The sequence below is a fragment of the Ostrinia nubilalis genome, chromosome Z (genome assembly GCF_963855985.1).
Source record: "Ostrinia nubilalis chromosome Z, ilOstNubi1.1, whole genome shotgun sequence".
NCBI classification, from domain to species: domain Eukaryota; kingdom Metazoa; phylum Arthropoda; class Insecta; order Lepidoptera; family Crambidae; genus Ostrinia; species Ostrinia nubilalis.
Genome location: NC_087119.1, coordinates 24369228 through 24383963, shown reverse-complemented (window position 1 = coordinate 24383963; position 14736 = coordinate 24369228). Strand labels below are relative to the sequence as shown.

At 41.1% G+C, this 14736-nt stretch overlaps 1 protein-coding gene across 1 annotated transcript in view; it reads right to left on the bottom strand.

Moving 5' to 3' along the window:
• LOC135087096 (laminin subunit alpha) overlaps nucleotides 1-14736 on the bottom strand; it is a 168891-nt gene that overhangs the window by 13493 nt on the left and 140662 nt on the right. The window contains exons 53-59 of the mRNA XM_063981937.1: nucleotides 14242-14355; nucleotides 13675-13884; nucleotides 12613-12796; nucleotides 10957-11095; nucleotides 8632-8864; nucleotides 7960-8061; nucleotides 7414-7614 (exon numbers count right to left, since the gene is read on the bottom strand). Coding sequence (XP_063838007.1) covers nucleotides 7414-7614; nucleotides 7960-8061; nucleotides 8632-8864; nucleotides 10957-11095; nucleotides 12613-12796; nucleotides 13675-13884; nucleotides 14242-14355 — 1183 coding nt within the window. The remainder of the gene's footprint in view (nucleotides 1-7413; nucleotides 7615-7959; nucleotides 8062-8631; nucleotides 8865-10956; nucleotides 11096-12612; nucleotides 12797-13674; nucleotides 13885-14241; nucleotides 14356-14736) is intronic.

The following is a 14736-nucleotide window of genomic DNA, read 5'->3' as shown; positions in this document are numbered from 1 at the left end:
ACGATCCCCTTCTGACCAGTTCATCTGCTGCGTCGTTGCTCAAGGAGTTACTGTGCCCTTTGATCCACAGGAGTGCAGGATAACGCCATTTGCGTCTGCAATGACTTAGGAGCGCGTCATGGCATTCCAATATAAGTATTATAATGTAGTATATTAAGTTGCTTTGTATTGATACATTTTACAAAAAAAAAGTTTAAATAAACATTTACGTTGGTTGTATCTATCGCTTTATTGACATTCTTAAATTCCCCATTTTATCAAGGAGAAAGAAAGGAAAAAAAAGAAATCAAAAAAACCCTTTTCGGTCAGATTAAGAGAACCCACCAACATTTTTGTCAGATTAAAAAAATATGCTTTCAGGATACCGAGATAAACCTCCCTTATGAAAATCTGACGCGCTCGAGTATTTCAAAAAAACTTTTTTTTTTGCATTTTCAAAAATTCATCGTAACTTATCGTCACGCCGAAATCGTCAGTTTTTTTAAAGGAAGCTTCCTTGGGGCCTCCTTAACACCCCTTCCGAAAATCTGACGCGCTCGAGTAAAAATTTTTTTTTTCATTTTTGACTACTTTATATGCCTACCCCCACCACGCAAACCGGCAGATTAGTATACCGTTGTTATCAGAGGCACTCGGGGCATACGTAGTATGAATATCTGACGCGCTCGAGAATGCCCAAGTAACTGTTTTTTTTAACATTTTTGAAAAACCGTACACGCCAAACCCAACGCTAAAATGGTTTTTGCCATACGAGCTTTTCTTTTCGAAATTATTTTATCTTTCGCTTTTGATAGGTCTCGACGGCGCCGTTGAATTACGCCATTTAGCTACCTCGCCTCCCTAACCAACAGTATTGCGTTTGCATCGCGACAGAAGCGCGTTTAGGTGGGCGAGGGCACACAGCTAGCGACCGCATTGCGACTGTATCGATGCGAACGCGCGACATAATCACTACTGTATCGCTACAAAAGTCGCCGTGAGCGTGGGGCCTTAGAGCGCTTTCACATTAGGGCTTTAGTAGCGCGACAGCAGCGTTTTTATAATGTGAAGGCATGCATCCGCTGTCACATAGTATGAAATTTGGGCCAGCGCGTCAGTCGCGCGTTTATCGCGCTGCTAAATCGCCTAAATGTGAAAGCGCTCTTAGTGTAATATATTTTGTAAGTAGTCGCCTAACTACAGAATTATAGAACCCTACAACTGCCTACCCCCGATATAATCAAAACCCCTAAATTTAAGTCAAAACTCAAGCCTGTATTCGGAACGACTTAGGCATCGAACAAAATGAACAATTTATTAATAAATCCTTTATATTGTTCGGTGCTTAAACTCTATTCAATTGATTTTTCTAGTGTATATGTACCGTAACATTGCAAAAAGAAATGCTGTGTATACCTGTAATTGAGGTCATTGTCTATTGAGTTATGGTTCAAATTTGTATGAAGGCAGGGATGTAAGAAACGATACGTCCACTCGCTACGATTATTTATTTTACACTAGTAAATGTTTGTGAATACATTCAATATAAGTATCGGACATACCGCCCACCAAAAACAACAGTTTTTCAATGAAATTTAACAATGAATCATGCAATGGACTGTAACTTACAAATTTCCAAAAAGTAACACCAGTAATTTCACACAAATGACACTCACTGATCACTGTTATTCACTTTAAATTAAATTCACTATGCACTTCTATAAATATGTAATTAATTTTCACTCAACAAAAAAAAATAACTTTAATCACACTACAATGCAACACACACAACACCACTGTGCACCGCCCACCATGAATCAATTCAAACTCTCAACAGGTAGTGGTATAAGTTTTGATATTGGTCTTTTTAACTCATGGTTACCCTTGCACTGTACTGTGACCACTCTTACAAGGTTGTCTGCTCCAGGGTGTACTTTCTTGATTCTGCCAAGTAACCACTTTGTTGGGGGTGTGTCTTCGTCTTTGATTACCACCATATCTCCCACCTTTGGCGTTGAAATAGCTACTTGCCATTTATATCTTTGTTGCAATGTGTTGAGATATTCGGTTTTCCAGCGACGCCAAAATTCTTGTGTCATCTTTTGTACCATTTGCCACCTGGATAATAAACAAATGTTTTTGTGCTCATAATTTAGGTCAGGGACACTTATCAGAGGCTCACCAACGAGAAAATGCCCTGGGGTCAGCGGTGTTTCTGAGGTATTATCAATTTGGCAAAGCGGTCTTGAATTAAGGCACGCCTCAATCTGTGTTAATAGCGTAGTCATCTCTTCGAAAGTCAATTTGGTGTCCTTGTTAACTCTAATCAGGTGTCTTTTCGCTGACTGAACTCCAGCCTCCCATAAACCTCCACATGTTGGCATTTTTGGTGGTATGAAATGCCATGTTGTTCCATCATTGGCTAAGAGTTCTGCTACTTCTGCTGCCAAATTATCCTTTCCCTTCTGGAACAGTTCTTTTAGCTCTTTGGCAGCGCCCACAAAGTTTGTGCCGTTGTCACTCCACAAGTGCAAGCATTGACCTCTGCGAGCTACAAATCTTCGAAACGCCGCCATAAATGCTTGAGAGGTAAGATCTGTCACAGCTTCGAGGTGGATAGCCCGTGTGGCCATACACACAAATAAGCAGATGTAGCCCTTTGTAGCATGGTGTCCACGACCCTTAGATGTTCTGATCAATACTGGGCCAGCGTAATCGACTCCGCTGTTTGAGAATGCTCGATGTGGGTTAACCCTTACTGCTGGTAATTGACCCATGAATTGATTTTTCCCTTTGGCTTTGTCAACAATACAGGTTTTACAGGTACGTATGCATTTTCTTACAGCTGATTTTAGACCAATCACCCAGTATTTGCTTCTTAAGAATGTCATCATCAGTTGAATGCCGCCATGAAGTGTTTTGATGTGAGCTTCATGTATCAATAATTTAGTAATATGTTGGTTGTTTGGTATAATGATAGGGTGTTTAGTATTTTCAGCCATAGAAGCATTATGTAGCCTTCCTCCCACTCTTATCAATCCCTTCTCATCTAAGAAAGGCGCAAGCGTGATTAGAGAACTTCGTTTCTTGACTCTTCCTTCCTTTTTCAATTCTTCAATTTCCTTTCCATAGACTAAATTTTGATAATATTTTATGCATTCTTCTTCTACTCTTTCCATTTCATTTGTTGTTAGATGTTTCTCTCTTTTTATTGTTTCTTTTTCTTTCAGGATTCTTCTGCAGTATGCCAGTACTCTCTTCATTCTTGACATTGTCGAAAATCTCTCCCAAATTGGTTCCTCCGTGATTGTATTGTGAAATGAATGTTTTGCTTCTAAGTCTGTTTGTGGAATACTGTATCTTTGTAACTCCAATGTTTCTTCCTTTAGCCATCTAGGTCCAGTCCACCAACTCTCTAGAGCTGCTAGATCGCATGCTTTAACGCCTCTAGTAGCGAAGTCAGCAGGGTTATCAGCAGACTGAACGTGACGCCATTGGCTATTGTCTAAGATACGGATAACATCTGCCACTCTATTGGCTACGAAGGTTCGCCAGCGACTCGGTTGAGACTGTAGCCATGCCAATACAACCATTGAATCGGTCCATACGAAGATTTGGTCTTTGTCTATCTTTAGGATTTCCATCAGATCTTCAATGAGTTCAGCAAGTAACGCAGCAGCACAAAGCTCCAGTTTAGGGACAGAGATTTGCTTCAGAGGTGCAACCTTAGTTCGAGACGCAATCATCATCACGTGTACTTCGTCATCTTCTACAACTCGAAGGTAAGTAACAGCAGCGTACGCTTGAGTGGATGCATCTGCAAAGCCGTGTAGTTGTATTTGTTTGCGATTTTTTGTTGTAGTTTTTAACCATCTTGGTATTTCAATGCTTTGCAAATGTATTAGCTCTTGTCTGTATGCAATCCATTCTTCCCTCAACTCCAATGGTAATTCGTCGTCCCAGCCCAGACTACACAGCCACAACTTCTGGATTAGAACTTTAGCAGTGACCACGACTGGTGACAACCATCCAAATGGGTCGAATAGACGAGCCACATCAGAGAGAATAGATCTCTTTGTTATAGGATATCTCATCTCAGGTAAGTTTACGGTAAATTTGAATGTATCATCTTTTCTATCCCAAGTCAAACCAAGAATTTTTATAATTTTGTCAAGTTTTATTTCTATTTTATCCTTTGTACTGCTTTCTCCTTCTTGTAAATATTTCAAAACTTCTTCAGAGTTGCTTGACCACTTTTGCATGTTAAATCCTCCTCCTTTAAGTATAGTTCTTATTTCTTCACACATTTTTATTGTTGCTTCAATATTGTCATTTCCGGTCATGAGATCGTCCATATAAAACGAGTTTTTTATTACAGGTGCAGTGTCGGGAAATGTCTGTGCTTCATCTTCAGCAAGTTGATTTAAGGTTCTCACAGCCAAGTATGGAGCTGCTGCGGTGCCAAAAGTTACTGTTGTTAGGTCATAACATTCAAGTTCTTTTTCAGGTTCATTTCGCCAAATAATGCGTTGCAAGCTCGTGTGTTCATCTGTCATATTGATCATTCTGTACATTTTTTCAATGTCTCCCACAACACATATCTTGTGTGTGCGCCAGGAGATAATAAGGCTTCTTAAATCAGGTTGTAAAACGGGTCCTACCATCATGGTATCATTTAAAGAGTGATTATTTGTACCTTTCGCAGACGCATCGTATACTACTCGTACCTTACTTGTCTCTTTGTCTTCACGTACTATAGCATGATGAGGCAAATAAATTGCGTGTTTGTCATCTTTCTTGTTTGACTTCTTCATGTGACCCATTTCTTTGTATTCTTGAATTACCTTCTTGTAATCTTCCTTAAATTGTTTGTTGTTTTCAAATTTTCTTTCTAAGCTTCTAAATCTATTTATTGCTTGTTGTTTTGTATCTCCACATAGTCTTACTGTTTCTTCAATACTTTGTTTCAGAGGTAAGTGTACTATGTATCTTCCAGTGTTTTCTCTTCTAGTTGTTTGTTTGTATATGTCTTCACATCTCTCTTCTTCTTTTGTTAGTAGTTTCTTCTTTTTGTACAAATCAGTTTCTATTTCCCAGAACTTTCTTAGTAAATCATTATCTTCAGCCACCATACTTGTTATATGTAGTGAAATCAAATTGTGACTGTTGTTTTCTTTGTCCTTTTGACCCGAGAGAATCCACCCCAAACTTGTCTTTTGAGCAACTATCCCATCTGGCATCCTCACAAGCCCTTCTTCAATTATCTTACAAAAGATGTCTGCGCCGAGTAATAGGTCGATTTTACCAGGCGTGTGATAGGCAGGGTCAGCCAGTTGTAACGTTTGGAGCTCTTTACAGTCAGCCACAATGTTTCTCGAGGGAAGACATGTAGATATTTTCTTCAAAACGTAGGCCTTCACTTTTATAATTTCCTTATCATTGTATTGCGACTTGACTGACAGGTCGACTAAGTGTTTGATCGGTACCTTTGTATTTTCTCCTACTCCAGAGACCACACCGTTGATATTAGTCCGTTTCAGGCCTAACAGTTCAACTACTCTTGCAGAAACGAATGAAGCCTCTGACCCTTGATCGATTAAAGCACGAAGCAGGTGTGTATTACCATCGTTCCCTGAGACCTCGACTTGTGCTGTTGCTAATAATACTTTCCGACCGGGTTGTTCATTGGAGAAATGTGCAGTTGTGATATTCTGTTCTGGTTGTGAGCTTTCTTCTTGATTTGTGTTCTTTGTTTGGTGTAAAAGCGAATGGTGTCTTCTTTGGCAAACTCGGCACGATGTTTTTTGTCTACATTTATATACACTGTGGTTTGGAATGAGGCAGTTAAAACACAAGTTTCTCTTCTTAGCGAATTCGTGTCTCTTGTCCACAGGTTGCTTCACAAATTCTTTACAACTATAGATGTAGTGACCAACTTCATTGCAGTACGAACAAGTTTGTTTTGAATTGATACTCGAATGTGCAGACTGAATTTCATCAATTTCATTATCTTCAGACGCAATGTGGAATGATTTTTGATTTGTAGACCTCTCTCTAGTACTATTTGATGTAATTGGAGCAACTAGTTCTAAGGTTCGGAATTTCAACTCGAGAAATTTCTTCATTTCAGCCCAGGTAGGCAGTTCATCGAAGTTATCCTTGTGAACTTGTTGTTCCCATTCCTTTAACGACTCTGTATCCAATTTCTGCCCCACCAGAAATACTATTACTGGATCCCAAGAATCTGTTTTTATTTTGAAGTTATTCAAACTTGTAATACATTCCGCAGTAGTGTCAAGTAATGTTTTCATTTGGCTTGCCGACTGACTAATAACTTTCTTCTGAGCGAACAACCTCTTCAAAATCGAATTAACTATTATTCTTTTATTTCCAAACCTCTCTTTGAGAATATTCCATGCCTGTGTATAGTTTCTTCCGGTTATTTGTATGTTACGTAATAACATTTCAGCTTCCCCAGATACGCTTGTTTTCAAATAATGTAGTTTTTGTACATCGCTTAATGACGTGTTGTGAACAAGTGCTTCGAATAAATCTTGATATGTTGGCCAGTCTTCATATTTCCCGGAGAATGTAGGCAATTGTATTCTTGGTAACTTTGCGAACGGCTGTTGACTGTCTTGAGTAGATGTTGAAAAATTTACTGTTTCGACGGAACGTCGTTGACCTTCTATTCCAGCCAAAATATCCATCAAATCCGCCCGTATGTTGATATACAATTCCTCAATTTCAAAATATTCTTCATTATGAAAATATGGAAAATCTGTCCGTTGTTCGCGCGGTGTACACCTTGTAAGATTGCTATGTGCTTGCTTGAATGCTATCCAGTCATCTCCAATAGACTTTAATCTTGATTTTATGTAACCTTCTGTTAGTCTTTGTTTAGGACATTTCTTGATGTTTATTTGAGCTTTTTGTAACATTTTCGCCAAATCTTCCAATGTAGATAAGATCTTACTTTGTTCCGGAGTCGGAAGAGACATTTTTCACTATTAATTGATGTAATTATCACCGCAACACGTCAGTTATAATGTTATTCACATAAGTTCACAAATACGTAAACAACTATTCAATAGATGCAAAAAAGGTCCGGCGTTATCTAAGGAATGCGGCTCCCTATTGTATTCGCGCAGCCGAGCCGTCTCCCGTGCCTTCAACTAATCCGGCTCGTAATGGCCATTATGTCTATTGAGTTATGGTTCAAATTTGTATGAAGGCAGGGATGTAAGAAACGATACGTCCACTCGCTACGATTATTTATTTTACACTAGTAAATGTTTGTGAATACATTCAATATAAGTATCGGACAGTCATATACGCATCATGTGTTAAACCATGTTAGAATGTATGAACTGTATTATGTATGTGACTTTGTTGGTGTACCTAATAAATAAATAAAATAAAATAATGACTTACCAAACCGGTACCCCTCCTCAGGGTCGCCGATGTCGTAGAACTTGTCGTAGGCCAGCTTGCAGCCCGGCTCGGGCTGCGGCGGCGGGCGCGCCGTGGTGGCCGGTCGCCGCGTGGTCGGCCGCTGCGTGGTGGTCGGTGCCGCCGTGGTCGCTGCCAGAGTGGTGGTCGGTGGAGAGGTCACCACTTCGTTGAATAACTCCACTGGGGATGATGTGTAATCAATAAGTAAATAATAACACAGTTTTGTAAGGTTTCTTTATTTAAATAAAACGCTGGCTGGAAATACAACTGACATCCTTTAATACAATGGTAATATTTTAAAATATTTGTAATGAAAAGTAAATTCGAAATATTTTGTCATCTTAAGTTATGTCGTTGTAATGGGTGGTATTTTGGACACTTTAAAAAGTGTAGTTTGATCTGCTGTTTACTGGAACGGGAAAACCCCTCGAATTTTTATTTTAAACTTTATAGTCTTGCCTTCAGGTACAAAACCGCATTTAAGCGTGTTTATCTGTTCAAAAGTAAGAGATACGAAAGCCTTACCCTTGTTGAGGTTGGGGTCTGGCTCGGACACGATCGGCGGCGGGCCCTGCGTGGGCACCGGCAGCAGGTTGGACGGCGGCGACTGCGGCACCCACGGGCCGTCTGCGGATACCACACCATAACCATGACCATAATCAACAACTTGACCATGACCATAACCAACAACTAGACCATGACCATAACCAACAACTTGACCATGACCATAACCAACAACTTGACCATGACCATAACCAATATTACCATGACCAACAGCATGACCATTACTATAACCATATACACGATCAATGGATATCAACCACATTTATAGATTTTTAGTTGTTTAGAAGTTGTTTCAGTTGACGATAAAATGTCAGTTATAAATGTCCTACTCTAAACCACGGTAATAATATAAACCGTCCCATTCGTGACATTGACAGCGGGGCGCCACCGTCAATACCGGATTGCTGGTTCCGATATTTGCCACGTTGGAAAACATTGAAATGTTATTTGTAGGAGGGCGCTGCCATCGCGTTGACGTTGAAGTTTTGTTACGTGAATAAAATAAATTCATTAAAATAAGAGCATTGTAAGAACTTATTATGCTAGAGTTTACATTAGTTAGTCTTTTGTAGCCTGAGCTAGAATAAGGCTACTGGAGAGGCTAGGGCGGAATATTACAACTGGCTGGCTTACCTGGCGCCATGCCGCCTGTGTATGTGATGTCGCCACAGCGGCCGAAGGTGACTCCGCTCGAGCTGAAGGGCTCCAGCAGGTTGAGGATGCGGCCGTTGATGGTGGCGTCGGCCACACAGCCTTGGAAAGGCACCTTGCTACCGACGCGTCCGCCCACCACGTAGCCGTTCTGAACGCCGCCCACGAATAACACGCCTTCCAAGATCTGGAGAGGCGCGGGCGGCGTGTCTGAGCTGGAAGATAAAAGCATGGGTTAGGCCGGCAATACACGGACAGCTCGAGCAGTTAAAGCCTGGTCCGTGAGCACGTAGAATCCCGTCCAATGACCCCAAGCTACCCATCCCTATCGCTCGCGCGTAATTATGTTGCTGTCGCAGCTTGAAGCTGTCGACCCTGACTGCAACTGCAAAATCCCACTGCTCGTTCCCACCGCTGCTACTCCTGTGTAGCCAGGATCAAAAGCTTGACCGCCAATGAAAACTTCACTAGTGAAGGTCAAGTCAACTGTCATTGGACCCGCATTGAAATTCAACATCATCATCATTTCAGCCACAGGACGTCCAATACTGAACATAGGTCTCCTCCAATGACTTCCAATAAAATTAATCAGAAGAAAATAGGAGAAGTTCGAAATTAAGGTTCGACTTCGAGACAAAACAAAGGTTTATGTAAATAAAAAAAATGCGTCACGGACAGTAAGCGTCAATTATGGGAACCTATCTTGTGAGCTATTAGCTACCTGCCAATAATATGGGTTAGAGTAGGCAACAGTTATAGTTTTTGGACCTTAAGACGGTAAGAACACGCCTCTAATTGGATCTGGATTGTGGTTTAGCAGTGTAAAATTTCAATCAATCAATTTGTCGGAAGCATGAATCATGATGAAAATGCAGTATTAGATTGTGAACCCAGGATTTACTGCTATGTCTACCTTTCTATTCCTCCGCTCGTCATTATAGCAGGTAAACACCATCTAGTGTAGCAATGTAGAACTAGTTAATCTGCAAAGTTGGTTTTACGTAGTAATGGAAAAGTCCTTTAGGAGGCGCGCCAAAACGGCGACAATAGCCCAACAGTACCATGACGCAATTACACTATGCGCGAATTACACACGGCGAAACGAAGTAGGGGCGTGGTGTGAGTTTACGTCAAACGCATTCGTATTCGTAGAGATATTTTCATGATTCTTTCCCAATTATTATTAGTTTTACTTATATTTTCAACTTTTACAAGAAAAAAATTGGAAACTTCTCCATTGTAACAAAGACGTGTTGCAAACTTTTTGGCTACTTTAGGTGTCACGGACTATTTGACGCTGACTGTACGAACCCCGTCGTCCACTGAACTGTTGTGGTGAAGCTATTCTTAACAGCCCCTTAAACAAGTTGCACTTATTGATCGAATTGAAAATCGAATCCATCATAACTCCGTACAAAAAAAACTGGCCATGTGCGTGTCGGACTCACGCATAAAGGGTTCCGTACCATTGATTTATGATTTTTTTTTAATTTAAGTTATTTGTATGAAATATTACGCGGTAATAAGCGGTTTACGATTTACGAGGTATTAAAAAAAACTCCTTAATAGATCTCGTTCAAAACAATTTTCGTTGGTAGTTTTTGTAGTAATGTACAACATCATATTATGTTTTTTTAGATTTTTCATTTTCTTATTTTAGAAGTTAGAGGGGGGGGGGGACCAACTTTTTTCCACTTTGGACGCGTCTGTCACGCAAACTATTCGGTTTAGAAAAAAAATATTTTAGAAACCTCGATATCATTTTTGAAGACCTACCTATTCATAGATGTATGTGTTTGATGTAAAAAAAAAAAAAATTTGAGTTCAGTTCTAAGTATGGGGAGCCCCCAATATTTACTATTATTTTTTTATTTTTGCATCAAAATCTTAATGCGAATACATCTACCTACCAAGTTTCAACAGTTTCGCTCTTATAGTTTCGGAAAAAAAATGGCTGTGACATACGGACGGACAGACGGACAGACAGACATGACGAATCTATAAGGGTTCCGTTTTTTGCCATTTGGCTACGGAACCCTAAAAAGGCCTTTCGAACATTTTTGGACTGGTTTGCGATTATAATTTGCCTAGACCCACAGGGCCCGTTAAAATCAAAATTATCTTTATTTGGTTAGACTAATTAAATTAGTACTTACAAATCGTCAAATGCTCTTAAGGACCCTATACATGTCTCATTCTTTTTTGCCCTACCAGCGCTTCGAGACAAACATTTGGCAAGTGCTGAGAAGAAGCGCCGCAACAAGCTCAGTCACCACTGTCTGCCGGTTTAAAAATATTTGTCGTTACCTGAAGTAGTCAATGTCGTCCACGTAGAGCCGCAGGTGCTGCTTGTTGTGCACGACGGTGAGCACGTGCCACTGCGAGTCGTTGTACACGCTCAGCCCCGTGTCGAGTTGCTCGCGCTGGCTCATCAGCACCAGCCGGCCTGCGGACACCGGAAGGTAGAGTGGTCGCTATAGTAATCAGCCAATATACAGGGTGGAAACGTTAAGTGATCTCACTTGATTATTTCTAAACTATACAAGATATCGAAAAACAGATTACTGATTCTGAAAGTGCTTCACAAGCTCTTTCAAACGGTACCAATAATAGGTTACAGAATAAACTGGATCTATCCGAAAATTCTATGCTTCTAGCTTCCATACATTTAGTAAAACCACATAATATTAAAAACTATTCAAGATATTCCAAAACTGGTTATTGACACTGAAAGTGCTTCACGAGCTCTATCCAACGGTACCAATAATAGATTACAGAATTAACTGGATCTATCCAAAAATTCAATGTTTCCAGCCTCCATACTAGCAGCTTTTCGATATTTTGTATAGTTTAGAAATAATCGAATGAGATCACTTATCGTTTCCACCCTGTATAGTTATTGACCAACTTGCCTAAAATAAAAAGAAACAAGCCTAATGGAAGTTATTAAGAGAGGAAAAGAGACAAATATTTTTTCTGAACAATACGCAGTCCAATGAAGTAAATATTTTTGTCTCTTACTTATTAACAATTCAATATACCAATAACTATGTATAGGCTAATTACTATAGCAATCACCCTATGTCAGCAATCAATGAAATATTAGAATGCACGAAGTCGAACCGGTTTTGCGGTCGTCGAGACACTCAACAACGCACATCATAACAATGACACTCTTTACGAATATTACACATTTACAAATACAATATTACTTTACTATTATAACACTTCATTTACGCACACACCTACAAAAACGGTTCTCAGGGGTTAAATTTCAGAAAATACTTAATAGAAGCCGAGATCATAATTATCCGCGTGCCAAAGTGTAGTAGGAATTTACGGCAATGGTGTGTCACTGTGCGTTTTTGTTCTTTTGTTTACAATATTCTAAATACACTGGTCATCACAAAAATCGACCCACCCGCGACAAGCACTTTCAAACGTATGCATCCCCACTTCCCACCAATATTGGCACCATTTAAAAGCCTAGTTCTAAACTTTATTTCATTAAAGGAAAGGTTTTTACCCCAAAAATGTGTCTGGAGAAGAATCCAGAGTCACTTCTTCAAAAAATAGGTAGTTACGCTTGAGCCAACTTTTATGGCTATAAAACTGTTAAGTTGGTATTAATCGCTATCAATCTGTTAAAGAGAACACGTGAGATCATTATTTGGTTTTATAACCATAAAAATTGGTCTAATTTATCCCAGAGGTGAGCCCCAAGTGAGATCTTTTTTCAAGTCACATTTATTGTATATGTTAATCGTTTAAATCGTTTATTGAGAAATTAAATGTGTTTTTCTTTAAGGATATTTATTGGGCTTTCAAATAACACCAATATTGTTGGGGCACCATGATTGTGTCAGTAGAAACGAGTTTTCCTGTGAAACGTAGGTGGGCCGATTATTGTGATGACCAGTATAGTTCGTTATCGAGGTCAAGAAACAAGATTTTGTCCAGTACCTTTGATGAGCGACAGAGACACGCTGTCCGGCATAGTGGGCGTCTGCATGCGGCTGACGTAGAGGAAGATGAGACCGTCCGGCCGCGCCGTCCGGAACTTGAGTGTCAGCTGCAGGTTGTCCGTGGTCAGGTCCACGTAGCGCAGGTAGCTCTCTTGTCCGGACAGCGACACTAGCGACGCGAACTGTTGGCCACAAGTAATTGAATTCAATTATAGTTGTTGTAAAAAAGGGAAAATGTGTACATTGAAAGTTATTCCCACAAGACACACAGAGCTGGAAAGAAAATTATTCCTAAAAAGCTTCACAGGAGCGTTCTTTCTTTCACTTTGGTCTACAAATATAAACTTTTCAGGCGAAAGTTAATAGGCGCTTACAGAGTAGATAATGTACCATCCTAGACTTCATCTCAATAAACGTCAAATACTTGTTCTACATAAAAAAATTGGAACTCGAATTTTTGATCCAGATACCTTTGGTGGTGAACTAATTAACAAATCATTTTGTCCTTATTTGCATGTGCTGGGCCCTGTGACCCACTGTGACCCACCTGGCAGCCGTAGCCCATGCCGATGGCCTCGACGTTCTCGCTGAGGTCGATGTTGACGCCCTCTATGCTGATCTGTCGCAGGCAGCCGTCGAAGCCGGCGTCGCGCACGTGGACTGTGCCCTTGTTGTATGTGCTGGGCCCTGTGACCCACTGTGTCCCACCGTGACCCACCTGGCAGCCGTAGCCCATGCCGATGGCCTCGACGTTCTCGCTGAGGTCGATGTTGACGCCCTCTATGCTGATCTGTCGCAGGCAGCCGTCGAAGCCGGCGTCGCGCACGTGGACTGTGCCCTTGTTGTATGTGCTGGGCCCTGTGACCCACTGTGTCCCACCGTGACCCACCTGGCAGCCGTAGCCCATGCCGATGGCCTCGACGTTCTCGCTGAGGTCGATGTTGACGCCCTCTATGCTGATCTGTCGCAGGCAGCCGTCGAAGCCGGCGTCGCGCACGTGGACTGTGCCCTTGTTGTATGTGCTGGGCCCTGTGACCCACTGTGTCCCACCGTGACCCACCTGGCAGCCGTAGCCCATGCCGATGGCCTCGACGTTCTCGCTGAGGTCGATGTTGACGCCCTCTATGCTGATCTGTCGCAGGCAGCCGTCGAAGCCGGCGTCGCGCACGTGGACTATGCCCTTGTTGTTGCCGCCGAAGTTCATCGTGTCCACGGCTGTGATCTCCATGATTGGTGATGACGATACCGCGCGGAGGATTTCGTCGTCCACCTTGGGAATAAAAACGAATACCAGTTAAGGACCATAAACACTCTTCATATGCTATTATTTGAGATAAATAGTTTGCGGAGGTGTTAAAAGAATCAATTGTTTGTAATAGTTATCAAGAAAGAAGGCATGGAAAATTCGATACTGATTTAGGAATTTCAACCGTTTTGACCATTATTTCAGAGTTCTAGAGCTTGCATATTTTTTATCGCTACTGCCTGCTGAAAATATTCACGATAGCTGGTAAATCGGTTGCGTCCAGAAATTGTCTTTCGTTAGAACTGATGGCAAGCAACTCACTGATACAGAAATGTGTTAGTGTGTGTGTGCTAGCATCCGAAGTGTGTGTGTTGTGCATACCTTGAGAGAGCAGTTGGCGAGGTAGCGGCCGGCGTCCAGTTTGTGCCATTTGCCGTCGTTGTATGTCTTCTGTGTGCCGATGATCACCATGTCTTGTGGGTTGCCGAGTGACGTCTGCAAATAATGGAACATGTAAGCATAAGAATACTATTGCTTTGGTGGTTATGACGTATTAATTTTACGTTCCAAATATACGTACACACGCGTACACGGCCACACTGTTCCGTTTTTGCTTTCGCTCTCATCAAGTGGTGATTCTTTGCGATTGAACGAGACGACAGGCAATGGATAGTTAACACAACAGTGTGACAAGAGCCGATGGCACATATGCAAAGGAAGTTGAAATTAAAAAAAAATAGTTCAAAAGATATATCATGATTCTTCGTTAACAGGAAGTGCCTTATCTATAGGTTATCCCATTGTGAGCAGTGACAAGATGTCGGAGTGCTGCTTCTTCCTTTTTGAAATGCAGCCTAACGGACTATTTAATGGTTT